Genomic DNA, 20,790 nt, shown 5'->3' with positions numbered 1-20,790 from the left:
ATTCAAATGGATTTTAATGTAGCATGTGTGAGTGCTGTAACCCGGTTTGCCCTGGGCCAAAACAGCTCCTCTAACTTAGCTACAGCGTCCACGTGTAAAACTAGGGAAAGCTGCAAGAACACAGCTTAGGTGAGCAGAAGCCCCATTATCACCTTGCAGCCAGCCAGCAGCTCAGGCACAGGGAACAAATGTCAACCTGGGAAGCAGGAGATGGAAGCGTCAACTGCCTCTGTACTCCAAACCTCCAGTATCATAAGCAAATTCTACTGGATTACAGGGTTTGTAAAACCCTTCTGGAAATTTCAAACATTGAAATCTCTTTCACTTTGATCACAATTATAGTAGAAATATGGAAATAGAACGTTTAAAGCCAACTGCATCCTCTTCCTTTTCTACAGAACAATTTAAATTCTGTAGTATTTTTCCCACCAATCGCCACTTGGCTGCAACTGACATAACGATCCTACAAGTGTTATATGCAATGATAAAATAACTAAAACTTGGATATATCAGCCCTTTACACAAATCTCTTACATATATTCCTGCTCACATACAACACTGAAGATTAAAAGGCCATAAGACCTTTACGAGAATATAAAGGTCAGGACAACAGAAAGACCATAAATCAGGGCGAATGGTTTTTGTCACTGAAAAATGGTTTATTGGCCCTCTTGCCCCCAAAAGCACTGGGGAAAGGACTGCAGACCTGATGATTACTAGCCCCACAGCCTGTGTGGGCATCAGTCACTCTAAGGTGTTTGCATTCACAGCGAGGGAGGAACATCTGGACAAAGGGCCTTATGGGGCAACGGGCAGTGGGTCTGCAAGGGTCTCATGCTTTATCACTGGCAAGAATCAAGATGAGAGCACAGAACTGCAGGTTACACTCAGAAAAGGATGGCGATAACTCCTAAAGAACAAATGAATCGAGTGTTTCTGCAGTTCTGGGTTTCATAAAACCCTAAATTCTAAAAATAATGATTTATAAAAGGCCAATCACATCTGACGTCAGTGAAAAGAATTCTGGATCACCAGGCCAGGCGTGGTGGCTCACGCCTGTAATCCCAGCACTTTGGGAGGCAGAGGTGGGTAGATCACACGGTCAGGCGATTGAGACCATCCCGGCCAACATGGCGAAACCCCGTCTCTACTAAAAACACAACAAAATTAGCTGAGCATGGTGGTTCGTGCCTGTGATACCGAAGTTGCAGTGAGCCGAGATCGCACCACTGCACTCCAACCTGGTGAAACAATGAGACTCTGTATAATTAATTAATTAATTAATAGACAGACAGGTGTGGGGGCGAGAGCCTGTAATCCCAGCTACTCGGGAGGCTGAGGCAGGGGAATCGCTTGAACCCGAGAGACAGAGATCGCAGTGAGCCAACATGGTGCCACTGCACTCCAGCCAGGCGACAGAGCAAGACCTCGTCTCAAAAAAAAAAAAAAAAAAAAAAAAAAAAGAATTCTTTCTGGCTCACCTTTGGCTTTGAGGAAGGAATCTTTATTCACTACACACTGAGAGACAGACACTCTTAACGGTGCAGCATGGGCGTCGACACCATTGATAATACATGTTACAGGCAACTTGGTCATTTTCAAAGTAAAAATATTAAAATAAAAAAACTAAATACAGTCGGCCCTCTCTGTGGGTTCTGCATCCCTACCTGTGAGTAGTGAACCCCACCTCACATATCCTCCCCCATAACCCCAAGCAGCATTTTGATTCAGGTATTAATAATTTTATAAAAAAGGAGAACAAAAGCTTGAAGAGGTTAAATAACCAGCCTAATGACACCGAGCTAAGAAGAGGTATCAGAGCCAGAAGCTTCTCTTCCACCACCAGGTACACCATCTTCTAGCTGCTTGTCACAGAAAGTTACAAAGGTGGGGCTATAACATCCCCACAACACTAAACTCGTGAGGCCTGGGCCAGCTGTCTAAAGTGTGTACCTATATTCCCCTAAGGCCCTACGTTGCCAGTGGAACAAATACTTTAGCAAAGCAAGAAGAAACAGAAAGGATGCTGATCCTGACATAGGAATTACCAAGACCTTCTACCATATGGAAACAGCTCGTACACAGTTCTGGTGAGGTTGATAATGTCACAACACTCAAAGGAATTAATCGTCAACTCTGATAGCCCCTATGTCCCGGACATTTGAGATACACAAACTTTCTCAGGTTTTATTAGCAATTATAAGGTTGTTGCAGGGGCCAGATCTTTTCAATCACGTTATGTTAATAATAATATGCAACACAGCAGTCTCTAACACTAACTGTTCTAACGTCTATCAATTCATTTAGTTCTTACCAAAACCTATGATCTCTTCTTAAGCGATAAGAAAACTAAAACACAGAAAAATAGCCCAAGTGTGCTGGAATCACGATGTTCTCAACCATTTTAGCAAATGGCCTCTAAAGAACACTGCCCCAAATGTGAAAAGGGGGTGGTTAGAAACATACATTGCATAACTGGTCTCTACATGCATTCCTGCCCTTTATTAAAAAAAAAAAAAAAAAAAAAAAACAAGCTCCCATCCCATATTCCAACCTTTTGGAACAGTCACTTGCCTCAACAGGAAGAAAATGGAGCTGCCAGAGGTTAAAAAGAGGTAAAGAGGATATCACATGAGAACTGCAATTGGGGTTTAAAAAAAAAAAAAAAAAAGCATTTGTCTGTTGGGAAGTGTCCCCACTAAACATAGCAGGGCTATGGCGAGCTCCTGACCCTGCTGCACGCACCCCTCCACCACCCCAGACAAAGAGAGGGCTCAATGCCCCTCGAAGGCAACCACAGAGCAGAAATGCGATAAACTCGTCCAAATGATTGCTTTTTGGCCCTTACACAATATACCCCCGGTGTGAATCTAAAAGCAATTAAATCATTCCAGCTGGGAGTCCAATGACATGTTGTTTAAAAAGTCTTCTGAGAAATATCCCTCTTCAGAAAAAGATGTGCACAAAAAGAAACAACAGCCACTCTTCTCCCCTCCATTTTTTAAGTTATAAAAAAGCATTTTAAAAATATATATGCAGCTGATTTAGCAACGAGCCTTCACCAAGTTCTTCTCCACAAAGGACTCAGAAAAGCCGTGCCAAATTCATTGCAAACACATTTATTAATTCCTCTAGCCTACCTCACTTACCCACTGGAAGAAATAACCAATTATGAGCACTTAAAAAAAAAAATCTAGGCATTTCAGATATCAACCTGTAAGATAAATACTCACAAAGCAGTGTTTTGATTGTGTTGTTTCGTTCCCTAAGAGTCATTACCTAAGAGCTCTATTTTTAGAATCATTTGAGATTCTGTATACGTAAGAATATTTCAGAAACTCTGATGCACTATTGAAATAGAAGTTGCTGGGAGCATTGTTATTGTAACCCTTGAGTGCTAACCCAAGGTTAAAAGCTCATGTGATGCTGTCCAAATCATTTCAGAGTACGTATTTTAATAAACAAGTCCATTTCCATTAGGATGTTCAGTGAATCATAAACGAGCACATTAGAGTCCTGTGTAATGTTTGCAAGACAAAACATCTGCCTGGGGACAGCAGGCTCTTGCAGGAAACTACCGGACTCAGGACTCTTGCTCCAAGGAAGAAGTCTGACACGCCCATGCGAAAGCTGACGGCAGGACACTGTGGATGGTGTGTGTGTCCCCTCGTGCCACCTCTGCCATGAGGCCAGATGTCCCGGCTCCATGCCCAGAGCCACTGTCCTGCTCTGTTTGTGGAGAAACAAGGCGAAACAAGACACCCCTGGCAGTCTGAGTTCTAGGTTCTTCAGCTTGCAGCTGAAATAAAGCTGCACTCCTTGAAATTTGGCCTAATTAAAATTTTGGCCAAAGCCACCCCAGTAGTAAAGCATCAGTTTTCCACTTCGTTTTCTGTGTGTTTATTTCCCCACATTTCAGCAGGAGTGATTCCTATGGGGAGGATACAGATGTTGCTATATTTCCTGACACGCCTCAGCAGCTTGAGCATATAAAATAGGGGGAAACACAAATCCGTAAGAGAAATACCCTGTAATGGAGAAGTCACCAAAAAAACCCAGCTTGCTCTCCTCTTTCTCTTGTGAAAGATTCAACAATTCCATCCAAGCATCTGCTTGAATACACAATCATGATGCCCTCATCCAGGTTCTTCCTGCTAGAAAACCTATTTTAATGCCTGTGCCTTCGTCATCGAAGTCAGAAACCAAAAGGACACGAAGATCATCTGCCTCTACATTTTACTGTTTTCTAAAAATGAAGGAGTCAAACTGAGGTGTGAGGAGGGAAGACTGCGCTCTCACCTTAACACGCTGTATCTAAACGTTCTTTCCATTGCAGTCAGAGAACTTATTCTCATCTAAAGCATGGCTCGTGCTCTGCTTCTGCTCACCAACGGCACTCAAAGAGCCAACGGTAAGACCAGAGCATCACAGCTTCCTGAGGACACAGATGCAGCACGGCATGGCTTGGGAACCTCGTCTGTTGGCACAACGTGGGGCCAATGGGTTTCTATTAAGAACAAGTGGTAGGCAATAACGCAAGAGAAAATGCTAGTTCCGGGGCTAAGCAAGGACGTGGGCCTCCCCTGGCAGTTACACAGCACCTGATGTGGCCTAAGGTGTGGTGCTCTCCAGGACTTTCTTCTGTCTGTGGATCTGAGTAGGCCTGTTTCAGGTTCAGAAAATTGTTAGCCTCTTTTCTGACAGCACCTGCAGAGCTACGAGCTTGCTTAGATGTGCACGGCACTGGTGCCTGATTGCCTTTTTAACGCAAGGAACCCTCTGCAGGAAGATCTGTTTCATCGTACCTTATGTCACATTTCAATAAATAACTCCCTTTGGTGACTGATGGATATCCATAATAAAATCCTATTATAAACAATTTCTAAGAATTCTGCTCTAAATTTACAAAGAAATTTTAAAACTCAGCGAAATTTTGCAGGAAAGAACTACAATGGGAACAGTTGCCAACATTTGATCTGTATTTATTACACGTGAAAACAAAGTTCTAGGTGATCCCAGCAGTCTGACCACTTGGAGGATTCTGTGTAAGTCACTGTTGTCGACTGGGATCACTACTGACTTTCATCAATTCAACCTTTGACTGGATGATGCAACAGGACACCGATTTTCCTATGGCTTATAAGAGAATTTAGAAGATAAAGTATAGATAGCAATGTGAATGGGGTTGGAGACAGGGTGGGATATAAATGTTTTAATCTGGACAAGGCACTATTATCTCAGGGAAAGAAGAACGGATTACAGGGACAAAATTTTAGTTGGGAACCTTCCCCCAGCTGAACAGTGATCTTGGAAACGTCATTTCCATTAAACACACGACAAGGCCGGCATCCACCGTTAGAGATCTGAATGGCTTTGCTGCTGTCCATGATACGGTCAAATTGTTTCCTTATGCTGGGATAAAAAAGAATCAATGAATGGGCAAATGAATGCTAATCTCCTCCACCATGCTGATTTCACAGGAGTGGAAATTAAGAATCAGAGAAGCTAAATGAATGCCTCGCCCAAGAACACACAGCTAACGAGTAGCTAAAAAAAGGCATGCAACTAAGTTCCTGATGACTGTTTGATGGTGGCAAAGACATTCCTAGGAAATGAACAGACAAAATGACAATAAATATGCACATTGAGCAATATGGCATTATAGTATAATTTTAGTGATCTAGAAATGGTTGGGGAAGCAGCAATGTTGGGCATGAGAATATTCCACAGCTGAAAAAGGTATAATTTTGAAAGAATGCTACACTTTGGTTTTTATCAATTTTCGATGATGAGATGATCAATAATTTCCTTATCTACTGCTGAAAATAGTAACTTCAGAAATACTCTTACCTTCAATTAGCAACTCTTGCCTGAGGGATTACTCCGAACATCACAAGTGTTTCCTTTAAAAAACTGACATCCTCTGTTTCCTTGTCATCTGCCTTGATATAAAAGCGAATGTAAAAGAGACTGGGAAAGGCAGCACAGCTAGCGAGGTACTGAGAGCTAAGTTGTTTTCCTACAATACGGCCTGAACGTGAGGCTGACATTACTGTCTTCAAAGCTGACTTCAGGTTCATGAAACCACCATGTTCCCCTGAGTCACGTGAAATCGGAGCAGCATTCCAAGTGTCTGGTACATTACTAAGTTGGCTTTATTCCATTCCCTCACTGGCATCATAAGGAATCACTGCCATCCTGCAGACTGTTACTCGTCGGCTTTCAAGGCCATTCAAGTCATGGGGCAACAGCAGGAAGGCTTCCGCAGAGTTGTACGTCCCAGTGGCCTGTGGGACTGGCTTTTTGACACAGATCTGAGAGCAGAAACTCAAGCATCACAGGCCTCACTTATCGGAAAGCAAAACTGTTAAAAGTTCTTCAAGAGAAGGATAACTTCTAGCAGTGATGCACAGCCCCAACACTGCAAGAGTCATTTCAAAACCTTAACACCGGGCTGGAATTGGCCGGTTTGGGCAAGGGCAAAATTGCAAGGATCTCTTGAGTAACTAGCATCCTTCCCTCCATAAAGGAAGGGAGGCAAGGAGAGAAAAAAACTAAGCTGGTGATCTGCACATTCAATGACTGCCTCACAAGTAAAGACTCAGGTCACATTTTCTTTTCATACGACTTCATAAAAGACTTGATACTCAGAGGCCTACAAAGGGACAAGGAATACACAAAACCCACAAACATACACAAAAACTACAAAATGTCTTTCTTAATGGAGCCCCAACGATCACTACAGTATCTGAACTGCTTCCAGCCAATAGCCCACAACCCCCAGATTAAGGACCTTGGTACAGATTAAGAGATGGGTGGCACAACACAAAAGGTGTGGGGCACACACCAGAAGACAAGGGACAGGGAGAACAAGTCACCCGAGTGGCATCAAGTGACAGGAAACGACAAAGATGAACAAGACATTAAAACCTGTGTCATCAGGAGAAACAGATAGAACTGAATGTCTTATGACGTTTCTGACAGATGTGCTGGGAGACACCATATCCCATTAGCTCCTTGTGCATAGATCCTATGGCTGTGTTCATCTGTGCTATCTTCCAGAGAACTTAGGTCAGCACAGGGGCTTACATGTTCCTCATTTAAATATAAGTTAAATTTATTTGATTTAGGAAAGAAAAGGTAACTCCATAAATGGTTAATATCATTCACCATTGTTAAGGAGGCAAAGGTGTTTCAACACTTATCCCAATGAAATGAGTTCGGGCTACCTCCAAATCCGCCACAAATACAGCAATTTCAGGAATATGTAAACATGAAATCTTTCCTAACACTTACAAGTACTCACATTGACTGAAAAGTCACAGATTTTGTAGGAAAAATTCTAGTGGAGTTGGTTTCGTGCTTCTGTATCTCTGACTTGCTTGGTTTTTTGAATACCCCATAGGAAATGGAATTTGTCTGACCAAGTTTGTTTAAGATCTAAAAAATGCCCAGGCATAGCAACAAAAAGAAAAACCTCAGACTAAATAAGATTCAAACTTCTCTATGATGCTGCTGAAGAGCCATGAATTAAACTGCAGAGGGACACACCCAGGGAAGGGAGAGCCTGCTCCAGGAATGGGCAGGCCTAACACAGACTGAACAGGGATGCGGCTGGGGACTTTGGACAACAGAATGGGGCAGCAGGAATGGCTGCAATCTGGACAGACCTAATCACAGGTCTCTTGGGCCTACAACCATCACCCCCATCAAACTTCCCCTGAAGCTGAGGTACAGGTAAACAGACTGCACAGTCCCATGGCTTCTCTCAAGATGGCAGTTCAGGGACTCTGCTGGGGTTGAAATCAACCCACTCACAACTCAAATAGAACTTCATCAAAATGGTAGAGGCTTGGAGATTGAGGGCACGGTTAATCACAGATGTGCTCAATTTAACTAAAGCTATAAGCCAGTTGCTCAGGGATGTGAAGAGGGCCTTTCAGTTTGGTTATCTACAAGCCTCAGAAAAGGAAGCACAGAAAGGTTTGTAAGTTTCAGTCAAATTAGTGCCCTGACTAAGGCCAGCTGGTTTGGGTATGCTTCCTGCAGCTCCTCTATCAGAAGCTGTGACTCTACTGTAAAAGAAAGGATGACAGAAGAGCCAGGGAGGAAGAGAGAAAGGAGGGAGGTCATGGGCACAATTCAGAAAACAGAGGAGGAGGCGGGTGTGTCCGTGCTTACTTGAGAACCCTCATTCCAACTAGTCCTCCTAGTCCCCCAACCTGGAGCCAGGACTTACACTGTCCTACCAGCCTCTCACCGACAGACCATCGAAATTCATTAGGATACAAAAACATCCCAACGATGTTTCTAGAAATACCTGAATTAACAAGCAAATCCCCAAAGTGAATATTTTAAACCGTTTTCAATAGCCGTAGTATTTTCAGGCAAATATTAACTGTTTAGCATAGTGAAACCTTGGGAATAGATTTTAAGAACAGAAAAATAAATAACAAATAAACAAATCATGAAAAAATAGAATCTCCTAAAGATTTTCAAAACTCAGAAGTTTATCTGTGTATAAATGCACCTAGATATGTATCTACAGATAGTTACACTTTCCTTGACTCCTAGTGGCAATGACACTGGTCAATGTAGAATCATTATGCCGTCCCTTTAGGTGAATATTCAGCCTATCCCCTCTCCCTCATTCCACCCCTTCCTTCATATACTCCATGTAATGTGCTGCCAGATAGTCACTGCCCCTGCAAATAGCTAAGATCCATGCAGATGATAATTCTTTTTTTTTTTTTTTTTTTTTTTTGAGACGGAGTTTCGCTCTTGATACCCAGGCTGGAGTGCAATGGCGCGATCTCGGCTCACCGCAACCTCCGCCTCCTGGGTTCAGGCAATTCTCCTGCCTCAGCCTCCTGAGTAGCTGGGATTACAGGCACGCACCACCATGCCCAGCTAATTTTTTGTATTAGTAGAGACGGGGTTTCACTATGTTGACCAGGATGGTCTCGATCTCTTGACCTCGTGATCCACCCGCCTCGGCCTCCCAAAGTGCTGGGATTACAGGCTTGAGCCACCGTGCCCGGCCCGCAGATGATAATTCTTAAAGTTAAAAACTGAATCCACCCATCAGAGTGGCTCACGCTTGTAATCCCAGCACTCTGTCTGGGAGGCCAAGGCAGGTGGATCACAAGGTCAAGAGTTCAAGACCAGCCTGGCCAAAATAATGAATTCCCAACTCTACTAATTTTTGTATTTTTATTTTTTTATTTTATTATTTTTTTTTTTTTTTAAGATGGGGTTTCACCATGTTGGTCAGGCTGGTCTTGAACTCCCGACCTCAGGTGATCCGCCCACTTTGGCCTCTAAAGTGCTTGGATTACAGGCGTGAGCCACCACGCCTGGCGAATTTTTGTATTTTTATACAAAAATTAGCCAGGTGTGGTGGTGCATGCTTGTAGTCCCAGCTACTTGGGATGCTGAGGCAGGAGGATGGCTTGAACCTGGGAGGCAGAGGTTGCACTGAGCTGAGATTGTGCCACAGAATTCCAGCCTTGGCAACAGAGTAAGACTCTGCCTCAAAACAAACAAACCAACAAACAAACCAACAAACAAACAAAATGAATTCATGAAAAAAAATCAGCAAATAAATCCAATGTCTCCACATCAAGCTCAAACATGCTGGAAAACAAAGGAGTTGGGGACCCCAGGGCAACCGCAGTAGTACACTTGGGATGAACTCAACTGATCGAGACATCAGATAAATTCACCTGCCCAATCACCGTAAAAGGGTGAAAAACAACTTATGAAAAGGACCCAATCTGATACTATACCAATGAAACAGATACCAAACAGCCATGCAGAAAATAAGAGATGAGAGTAATTTCATGTTTTCCTCATATTTCTTTACTCTTGAATCTGTATGCAACCAAAAAGAAAACTAGAAAATTAAATTCCTTCACAAGAAGAAAAAGTTCTCCGGAAGTTCCTTTCTATCCATATTATATTTCAAAAACTTTATTCAGGCAGCTTCAACCAGCAGCTCCAAAATAATAAGTTTCTGGTGTATTCTCAATAATTCTGTTGTCATTCACCAACACCACAAACTCAAAAGATTATAAAGTTATTACCATTCCCCAAATCGACCCCTTCCTAATTCCTATTCAAATATCTTCATCCCCGCATCCACAGGCCCCTGGGAAAAGGGGCCCCTTCTCAAATCCAAGTTCACATCAGCTGTTGCCTGGATGGAATACTCTAGATACAAGCATTTTTTTCCTTTACTACAAACTAAACTCTGCGGCAAGAGGCATCATTTAGAACTTGACCCATTTGCTCTTACTACCACATCTAAAATCATCAACAGTTCCCTATTCTGTTACTAGAATTCTATCTCCTGCCCAGGTCTTTCCAGGTCACCACAGAACAGACCTCCACATGAGCGGGACAACAGGCAACCGTCCGAAAAACAGGCATTATTCCTCATCTCTTGTTCTTCCCTAGAAATTTCATCTGTACACATCTCTCTTCCAACCATCCAGATGCCCTGATAACCACAACTCCAGGTAACAATCGTTTCCCGAAAGGTTAACATTTAGTTACATTTTGTATTTGACCCGTCTCCCCAATTAATCTGTAAGTCATTAAAAAGAGATGGAACCCTCCACTATGCATATGTGTCACCTAAACACAACCAAAGCAAGAGGCAAGCCAGATAAACAACTGTTAAGTGGAGAGAGCAGAAATGCCCAACAATAATGAAAGCTAGACGGAGATTTCAATCATGACTACGCTGTGCTTGTCCTGAGCCTCTATTTCCCACTGAATCCAGAAAGGCAAATGACAGCTCAGAGCACAGGCACTAAGGAGAAAAATGAGCAGCTCTCCTTTGCCTCAATCACTTCCAGACAGCACTGATTTTCTGCTTCTCTATCTTACAGGGTCTCAGTGGGTCCTAAGTAATGTATGACTAGTGGAGTAGCTGGCAGGAGGGCAACAGAAAACAGCCACACATCCTGAATCCCATTCTCTTTGCTTCTCTCCTCTTTCTTTCCTCTTTTCTTACGCTCATTCGCCCACTCAGTGCAATTCCAATTAGTTCAGGGCTATCTCTGTTCGGCCTCTGAAATCACTCCTTTTTATACCTATTCTACATCCTCCAATGTATACTGCACAACCAATGTTTAGTAACACTTGGTACCTTTGGTCAGGAATTGCCTACAGTTACAACCTCACTATGCATTTCTTCAAGTCATTTCCCTTTAAGAAATCCTCATCATCGATGCCAGCTTTATATTTTCAGGGCACAATTCCATCTAAGTCATTTATCTATTGAAAAACCACTAGGCGCTAGCCGGGCATGGTGGCTCACACCTGCAGTCCCAGCACTTTGGGAGGCCGAGGTGGGCAGACCACCTGAGGTTGGGGGTTCAAGACCAGCCTGAGCAACATGGTGAAACTGAAAATACAAAAAAATTAGCTGGGCGTGGTGGCACATGCCTGTAATCCCAGCTACTCAGGAGGCTGAGGCAGGAGAATCGCTTGAACCTGGGAGGCAGAGGTTGCAGTGAGTCAACATCACGCCGCTGCACTCTGGCCTGGGCAGCAAGAGTGAAACTCAGTCTCAAAAGAAACAAACAAACATCACCACCACTGGGTGCTTCCTTTAACCAAATGAGATACCCAAACTTTTGTTCCTGCGCTTTATCCCCCACCCACACTATACACTCAAGGGGAAAATCAGTCCACGTCAAAATATACATGCAATTCCATAGGAGGAATGATAGTTTTCTTCCTATACCATAATATCCACATGCCAAAATGACATCAGTAATTAAAGGAGGGCACAGATGCTGTTTCACCAAATCTTCTTGACCATCCCCATGTAGACACAGTCTTTTCCTGTTCTGATGCCTATTAGCTATTAAAATTTACCGTCACCTCCACAACATAAGAATCTACACTTGCCGAGAACACCCTGCACTACAAAATGCTGCACTAATCATCCCTTTGCCCATGAAGAGTCTGGCCCTGGAAAAGTATCCAGAATAAGGTTTGCCTTCATCTAGTCTCTCCTCAACAGAAGCTCTCTTCCAGCTCTCATCCAAAGCATTAGATTCTTTGTAACCCAAGCTCAACGGGGGACCTACCATGCCCGTTGTGAACATGTTTGTGGGTTTTTCCTTTCCTGGGGGTTGACTGGCATGAAGATGAAGCATTGTTGGTGGCTGTTTTGACATCTTCGGTCTCATCATCTTCCTCCTCGACATCCTCCTCATCCTGAGAGCTTCCGAAATACACCATGCTGTTGGGCAGCGCAGGAGAACCTGGTGGATGAAGATAGACAGCTCAAACACAGGCCTGGACCCTCACCCTTTCCAGAAGGAACACCAAAATGAAGACTGAACCTAAATCCTCACAACCGAGGAGAAAAATGGAGCAACTGATCTCTACTGCCATTTTAAATTTATTTTTCAAATACACCCAAGATCATCTGTGCCTTTCAAACGTATCTTAAGCAAACTCCCCCAGCAGGAAGATGAAGCAAAACAGAACACATCAGGATTTTTTAAATCTCATGAATATCTTTTGAGAAAAAAACAAAAACACCTCCAAGGATTGAACAAAAAAATAAGTAAAATAAAAACACCTACCCACTGCTAAGGAAGAGAGACCACTCTGAATTACCAGACAAGACAATCAGAGAAGAAAAGAACACCAGAGAAGCTAGAAGTAAAAACAGAATATAACATTTCATTATATAAAATCACTGTGTTGTATTCATGAGGGGTGAATGGTGGCTACAAATTCCCACAAATACCAATGGTTTCGGAAGCCACTTTGATGTCATGATTAGGTTAACTGGATGCAAAATTACCCAAATAAATTCCTACGCTGCACCAAGTGAAAGTGTTGAATTTGAAACTGGAGTGTAGTGGTGTGCTCCTGGATCACTGCAATCTCCGCCTCCGGGGTTCAAGTGATTCTACTGCCCGAGCCTCCCAAGTAACTTGAACTGCCGGCGCACGCCACAACATTCAGCTAATTTTATACGTTTTAGCAGAGATGGGGTTTCACCATGTTGGCCAGGGTGGTCTCAAACTCCTGATCTCACAATCTACCCACCTCAGCCTCCCAAAGTGCTAAGATTGCAGGCGTGAGGCACCAAGCATGGCCTGTTACTTTTTTAGAAAGGTTCTGGCTCTGTCGCCCGAGTGGCATGCAGTGGCGTGATGACAGCTCACTGCAGCCTTTACTGGGGTAAAGCTGGGGCTACGAGCATGCACCACCATGCACACCTGGTTAATTTTTTGTAATTTTTGTAGAGACAGAGTGTCGCTATGTTGCCCAAGGTTGGTCTGAAACTTCTGGACTCAAGCAATCCTCCTGCCTTGGCCTCCCAACGTACCTGGCTTGCAGGCGTGAGCCCCCATGCCTACCCTTATGCTCAATATTCTAAAAAGACAAAATATACATCTTCTTTATCAAACAAAGGCAATTCAGGAGATACAATCAAGTCATTCGTATATAGTTCGGGAGGACAGGCAGCTAAAATCCGAACAAAATTCCCTTCAGTCTAATAGTAAAAGAACTAGTAAATATGAAATTCCTGTCTTCTCTTGCCTGCCTTCCTAAGGATGAGCTAGCTCATAACACTTCATTAATGTCAACAAAGAGATAACTCACCAATTCACTCTCCTACCTACATAGGAATCTCAAAGATCTCAAGATTTAAACACACAGTTAAAACTACTTCTGGGGCCTGGTGCAGTGGCTCACTCCTGTAATCCCAGCAGTTTGGGAGGCTACAGTAGTTGGATCCCGAGGACAGGAGGTCGAGACCAGCCTGGCCAACACAGTGAAACCCCACCTCTACTAAAAATATGAAATTAAGTGGGTGTGGGGGTGGGTGCCTGTAATCCCAGCTACTCGGGAGGCTGAGGCAGGAGAATCGATTGAACCTGGGAGGCAGAGGTTGCAATGAGCCAAGATCACACCACTGCACTCCAGCCTGGGTGACAGAGCAAGAATCTGTCAAAAAAAAAAAAAAATTCTGTCCAGCTTTGGAACTATATGCTCAGTAACAAAATGGTCAGTATCAGGAGCTGAGATGGCAAACCAAGAACCCACCTCCCCAAAATGCAAAGATTACATGGGAGCTACAACCTCTTCCTTTTCCTGCAGACATCTTTATGACCTACCAATGTTCAGAAACCTACCAAATTATGTGAACCACATCACTGGGTGGATATGAAACTCCAAAGAGACGTAGTCAGCAAAAAGAACCTCTGGAGACATAAGATTTCAATTTGGTCTTACAAAAGCCATTTTGATGTTTTGTTCGCCTCAACTTGATTGTCTCCATTTAGAAGTAGATTCTGGACAGAAAGGTTTTTAGACCTCACACAGACACTGGAGAAAATCAAATAGAAGAGGGAGTAAACTAGAGTCAGGAGTTAAAAGAAAGACAAGAAAATATCCACATTTCCACTGGAACAAAATATATGCTCTTAATGTAAATGGTTTTACAATAAGGACAAGACTGACTAGGAAAACAGGAGACATTACCACGGTTTTCATTAGGGTATCACCATTCATGGGTACAGGTAGGTTATATACACAGCCAGCTATAACAACATTGTTCATCCCTCTTCCCTAAATCTACCTTTATAAGTATTTATGAAAAAGCAAGAGTAAGTACAGCAGCACTAGAAAAACATTCAGATTATTTTACTATAGATCTAACATTTGGTGTCAATCATACATCAGGAGAGAACCTGTAAGTTTTACACTCTGCCATTAAATTTCCCTCTTTTAAAAGATGGTAGGATAGGTTAAATGTTCGTTCCAGATAAAAATATCCATGCTGAATTTCTTCTAATGAACAGCCTTCCTATACTATGTCTTGGACATAATAACTAGCAGCTGAAATCTGAACGATGAATTAGTATAAAAATAGCAGGTCTGGCCGGGCGAGGTGGCTCATGCCTGTAATACGAGCACTTTGGGAGGCTGAGGCAGGTGGGTCACCTGAGGTCAGGAGTTCGAGACCAGCCTGGCCAACATAGTGAAACCCTGTTTCTACTAAAAATACAAAAAATTAGCTGGGCATGGTGATGCATGTCTGTAATCCCAGCTACTCAGGAGACTGAAGCAGGAAAATTGCTTGAACCTGTGAGGCGGAGGTTGCAGTGAACCGAAATAATGCCATCGTACTCCAGTCTGGGCAACAAGAGCAGCACTCCGTCCAGAACTCAACAAAACAAACCAAAAAAAACCCAGCAGGTTCTTGCGTAGATCTTTCTTATAGTAACTTCTGCAGCCAAATCAACCATTTGTCAGACGGAAACAGTAACGGGAGAAGCAGGAGGGACTGAAAGGTTACAGGCATGTATTTCAGGAGGAGAGCCATCACGCCTCCAGCCTTCCTCTCTCCCCTCAGTTGCAAAGGCAATAAACTCCACAAATGAAGCCATGTGGGAGCAATATAAAAGCACAGCAATAAGATCCAATAAAAAATATTCTATGATTCAAAGAGAATCAGGTAAAAATCCATGGGAAGCACAATAGAAATAAGGAATTAACTTCCACTTAACAGAATCTGTTGAGGATTTTTAAAAACTCGAATGTTAGAGAAGCAGCATGAAGCAACTATCACATTTCCTTACACTCAAGATGTTGAGAGAAAGGGTGAAGACTGAGTTTATGCTGCAAAGAACTAAAACAGAGAAAACATCTAGACGCTAAGTTTAGCATCCAGACTTTGTTGATAGCCAAAGAGGATAATATAATTGTTTCTGAGACAAGGAATCACGCTGTCACCCAGGCTGGAATGCAGGGGTGTGATCCTGACCTCACTGCAGCCTCGACCTCCTAGGTGCAAGTGATCCTCCCACCTCAGTCAACTGTAGCTGGGACTACAGGTGCACACCACCACACCCAGGTAATTTTTTAATTTTTTGTAGGGATGAGGGTCTGGCTACATTGCTGAGGCTGGTCTAAAACTCCTGATCCCAAGTGATCTTCCAACCTGACCTCCCAAAGCACTGGGATTACAGGTGTGAGCCATCATGCCTAGCCCATAGAACATAATTTTTTAACAAAAGCTGAGAACAGGCCGGGTGGGAGCCTTAGGTGGGCGGATCACAAGTTCAGCCTGTCCAATATGGTGAAATCCCATCTCTACTAAAAACACAAAAATTAGCTGGGCATGGTGTTGCACGGCTATCGTCCCAGCTACTTGACAGGCTAAGGCAGGACAATCGCTTGAACCCAGAAGATGGAGGTTGCATTGAGCCGAGATCATGCCACTGCACTCCAGCCAGGGTGACAGAGCGAGACTCTGTCGCAAAAAAAAAAAAAAAAAAAAAGAAAAGCAGTATTATGAATGCATTTGTTTTAATGGCTCCTCAGCAAATATAAATACATGATGTGACCTGCTGGGTCCTATAAAAAAGAGTCAGAGGCTAAAATAGAAAAAAAGTAAGATTAGAAAGAGAAACCCAGTGAGGAATAAGGGTGATTCTAAGGAACTTGCTCTCAAAGTAAAACCTTATTATGACAATACTAAGAACCTCTAATGGAACTTGCCTTGAAGTCAGAGGTGGGAAAGAACACTATTTCTTCTACATAATGGGGACACAGGAAAAACACATTGTTTTCAACCTAAAAGATGATTCTGCATCTATTCAAATGATCGGCATGTTGATCTGAATTTAAAGCTAAAGCATCAACAAAGAAAAATAGGTGGCTGGGAGCTGTGGCTCATGCCTGTAATTCCAGCACCTTAGGAGGCCAAGGCAGGCAGGTCACAAGGTCAGGAGTTCAAGACCTACCTGGCCAACATGGAGAAACCCAGTCTCTACTAAAAATGCAAAAAATTAGCCAGGCATGGTGGCACATGCCTATAATCCCAGCTACCTGGGAGGCTGAGTCAGGAGAATTGCTTAAACCCAGAAAGCAGAGGTTGCAGTGAGCCGAGACTGCCCCACTGCACTCCAGCCTGGGTGACAAAGTGAGACTCAATCTTAAAAAAAAAAAAAAGAGAGAGAGAGAGAAAAGAAAAAGAAATGGGTAATGGAGAATTCATAAATCAGACGGGGAATCGAGATAAAATATGTTGAATGGAAGGAAAACTGGGAAAAGGGAAGAAAGTGTAGGAATGGAATTGAAGTGGAATAAAAATAAACTCCATGGGGGGAGGTTGGTTAACCACCACCAGAGTGCCCTTAGTTCAAACGTTAAGCTTGGACCCATTCTTCACTCTGGTGTGTACTCCACGAGGGCAACATTCTCCCCACCAGCCCGGATATGACTCAGTTGTTCTAGGCATCGTCCTCAAAGGGCCATTGCCAATCCATCACCCATTGCCCAGAAGGAGCACTCATCAACCATCGGCATCTCTCCCAGAAGGAACAGACGTCCAGAATTTCGCCAGGCACCCTCACACCTGTCCATCTCATTAACTTCATAGACAAACTGAAGTAGGTACAAAATAACAAACCCGACAGAGTCCAACGCTGCACATGCCAACGCTCTGTCACCACGTGGCTGCTGTAAATCCCTCTAAGAATCCTGCTGGCATGCCCACTCGCAAAATCACAGAGGGGCCAAACTGACATTCCAGACCCAGAGAAGTCACAGCATTGGCAAAAATGAAGCCAAAGTGGCTTCTTTTTTTCCTCATTGAGACAAAAGCAGTAAGATCATCTCATATTTCATGCCAAAGTGAAAACGATAGCTGTGATAGAAAAGCACGGAATGTTATGGGCTAATAACTAGAAAACAGCTCAATAACAACCTCAAACATATATGACACAAAGCATCCGAAAAACTAAAATTAAGACATTTATCTAAAGAGCATTTATTTCTTCCTTATCTAGATGCAAGCTTGATTATCTAATTTACAAATAAATGCAGAGGAGGAAGAATCTGCTCAATACAAATAGGATGAAAGAAAGGATATTTCAAACCCCTCAAGGCACACAGCAGTCCAGGCCGTTTATCACTGGTGAAAATTATGCACATTCCTTAGTATAAAATGGGTGAATGGATACATTACTTAATTATATTGTGCTAAGTCAGTACAAACCTCTTATCTAGCAGATGTATTTGAAACTGTAACAGGCCAGACTGGGTAGCTCAAGCCTGCAATCCCACCACTTTGGGAGGCCAAGGAGAGCAGATCACCTGAGGTCTGAGACCAGCCTGGCCAACATGGCAAAACCCTGTCTCTACTAAAAAATATAAAAATTAGCTAGGCATGGTGGCAGGTGCATGTAATCTCAGCTACTCAGGAGGCTGAGGCAGGAGAATCGCTTCAGCCTGGGAGGCAGAGGTTGCAGTGAGCCGAAACTGCACCACTGCACTCCAGTCTAGGTGACAGAATGAGACTCTGTCTCAAAAAAAGAAAACAGAACAATGTGTTTTTAAATTTTTCATTAAAAATAGCTTGTAACTTGTAGATCCTGGTTCATAAGGGGTCAGCTTCATATCGAGACATTTTATTAGGGAAATTTTTCTTCTCTAAATGTCAGATGAAGGAATCTTTTGAAAAGTTCATTGTGGGTCTGGCATACACAAACATGGGAATGGAGCTAGCTACAATGTTGAAAACAGGAAGAGAGAGATGAAGACATGCGACTCACAACTTGAAAATACTTTCTAAAAAGAGGCCTTCCCGTTACAACAGCAGGGCTCACCTACAACCTGCTGTGAAACACCAACAAGGACGTGAAAACACGGAGGCTAAGAGAGGACTCCAGGAGCCCACATGCCCTTGTCTTCTTGGGGGTGGATTTTAAATGGCAAAAACACAAGTTCTGGGTTCACATCAATTGGAAAGTGAGAGAGGCTGACTTCTCACAAGCAACACCACATCATCTCTCTCCTTTACAAACACTGATTTTAGAAAGGTAACCAACAAAAGGTATAGGTTTTAGAGGGTTGGGAATTGTGTGGGATGTTTTCAGGGGGAGCAGGGGACAACTTTATGGGTGGTCATTTTGAAAGTGTATTCAGTATAGACAGTTTCCTATTAAAATTACAGGCAGATTTTCTCTCCCGACTATTCAAATGCATTAGCAAATGTGAAAAAAATCTGAACTTGGATCAGATAAGAGCAATCAGAGTACGGAATGCATCTGCTCTTTGCCAAAGCCGTATTTCATTACTTTTCAGAATTAGCTGGCAATGTCTCCGCAATATTTACTGAAGTGCAAACCAAATGTTTTCATCTGGACAAAAATCAAACTGTGGTATGTTACAACCACAACAGAGATCATTTTAATCCAAAAGCTTGCTTTCTCTAATTTAGGCTGTGGTTTCTATAAAATTGGATTCTTCTCTATGAATCATGTACGCAGATGAGCCCTCCTGCCCATTATCTTCTCTTCCTCAACCAGTTCTTGATCTTAAGCAGCCAAACATTGCTTGGCTGTATTTTGGAAAGACCCTAAAGGGATTCCCTACGCACTGTCATTTAGCTGGAGAGTCAAATTCTATTGCTTGACCCAATTACCATGAGGTTGGCCCACTGAGTTTGTGTTTCATCTTCAGGATAAACAGAATGAAAAGCAATCAGCCCCTACTATCAAATTAAGAAACAAAACTTCAAAGTGAGCTCGCAGGGACTGGGGCAATGGATATAAGATGAAAGAAGTCACAGAAGAAAGCAGCCAACCACCGTAGTTCGTCAATCTACGTAGATATGTACCAACCACTGTTCAAGCCACCAGAGACTCAACCAGAGCAGATATTTACATTCATCTCACACATTCATGCATGTACAACATGTAAGCACAAACTTCCCTAACAGACTTTGGGGACAAATATAACAACATGTCCGATGGCAATCTCTGCCCACTTCTTCTCTGACTTTACTAGGGAAGAAATTAAAACAAAATTTCCCAATTGGCATTCATTTGTCCACCATCCTGAAAGTATTTGCCAGAGCCAGATACTCCATGGGCTAATATTTTCTGTAAGGGGACTCGCATTCATGTCTTAATTTATCTTGATTGTATCAAGACAAAACTACTATCAATTGCCCTAAAGGAAAGGTAATGTTTAAGATTAAAATGAATTTAAAATGTTCATTTAATGTACTTTTTGGTAAGAAGAGGGATTTGTGTAGCAAAGATGGGTTAGTAGCCCTCAATACCTTGAGTAAAGCACAAAGGGAATCCGTATTCCTTACTGAACATGGAGCGGCCTATCCAATAATGCCCATTGGGAATGCACCTTTTTTTTAAATGTGCATATCCAAAAAAACGATACCAACCACTGACTCTATATGGGATCCAAAACTCTAGGATGAAGCCAAGGCTCTGGAAGTTGCTTACTTGCTATGAGACTTGAGGTTTACTCAAACGTACACAGAGCATAGTGTCTTCAGTCAAAACATTTTTATGGCCCCAAACACAGGCAAAAGCAAGCTAAGCTACTCTAAGGTGACACTGTTATGCTCTTAGCTATAAAATCATACTGTCATTCTTTCCATAGGTGACAGCAAATCTTTCCCAAATGGGAAAGTAAGCAGATTGGTGACCAGGATCTCCGAGACAGCGGGTGGAAATCCAAAATGAACTCGATGGTTACAATAAGCTGGAAACCTTCAGTCTTGTTAAGAAACAAGGAGGGAATATGTAATGACCTCCTGGACACATGGCCAGTCTCTCCCTCAGCAAGCCTCCTCCTCCTGGATCATAGCTCTCCGGAACTAGCACAGATAAGCAGCCCGGTATGCCTATCTAATCCCACATATAGGAAATTCCCGACATATACATTAGGTAGTATTCTATCTGCAAGTGCAATTATCATGATGGACTTCACAAG

At 42.9% G+C, this 20,790-nt stretch overlaps 1 protein-coding gene across 6 annotated transcripts in view; it reads right to left on the bottom strand.

Annotated features, from left to right (window-relative positions):
• Nucleotides 1-20,790, bottom strand: part of JARID2 (jumonji and AT-rich interaction domain containing 2) — a 281,796-nt gene that overhangs the window by 45,181 nt on the left and 215,825 nt on the right. For all 6 annotated transcript variants that reach the window (XM_064362994.1, XM_064362998.1, XM_064362996.1 and 3 more), the window contains one exon: nt 12,105-12,281. In XM_064362994.1, the coding sequence (XP_064219064.1) occupies nt 12,105-12,281 (177 nt within the window). The remainder of the gene's footprint in view (nt 1-12,104; nt 12,282-20,790) is intronic.

The sequence above is a fragment of the Aotus nancymaae genome, unplaced genomic scaffold (assembly GCF_030222135.1).
Source record: "Aotus nancymaae isolate 86718 unplaced genomic scaffold, 86718_ANA_hifiasm-v0.15.2.pri h1tg000051l, whole genome shotgun sequence".
In the NCBI taxonomy this organism is placed as follows: domain Eukaryota; kingdom Metazoa; phylum Chordata; class Mammalia; order Primates; family Aotidae; genus Aotus; species Aotus nancymaae.
The sequence above is the reverse complement of the archived record's forward strand: the minus strand, read 5'-3'. Positions and strand labels throughout refer to the sequence as shown.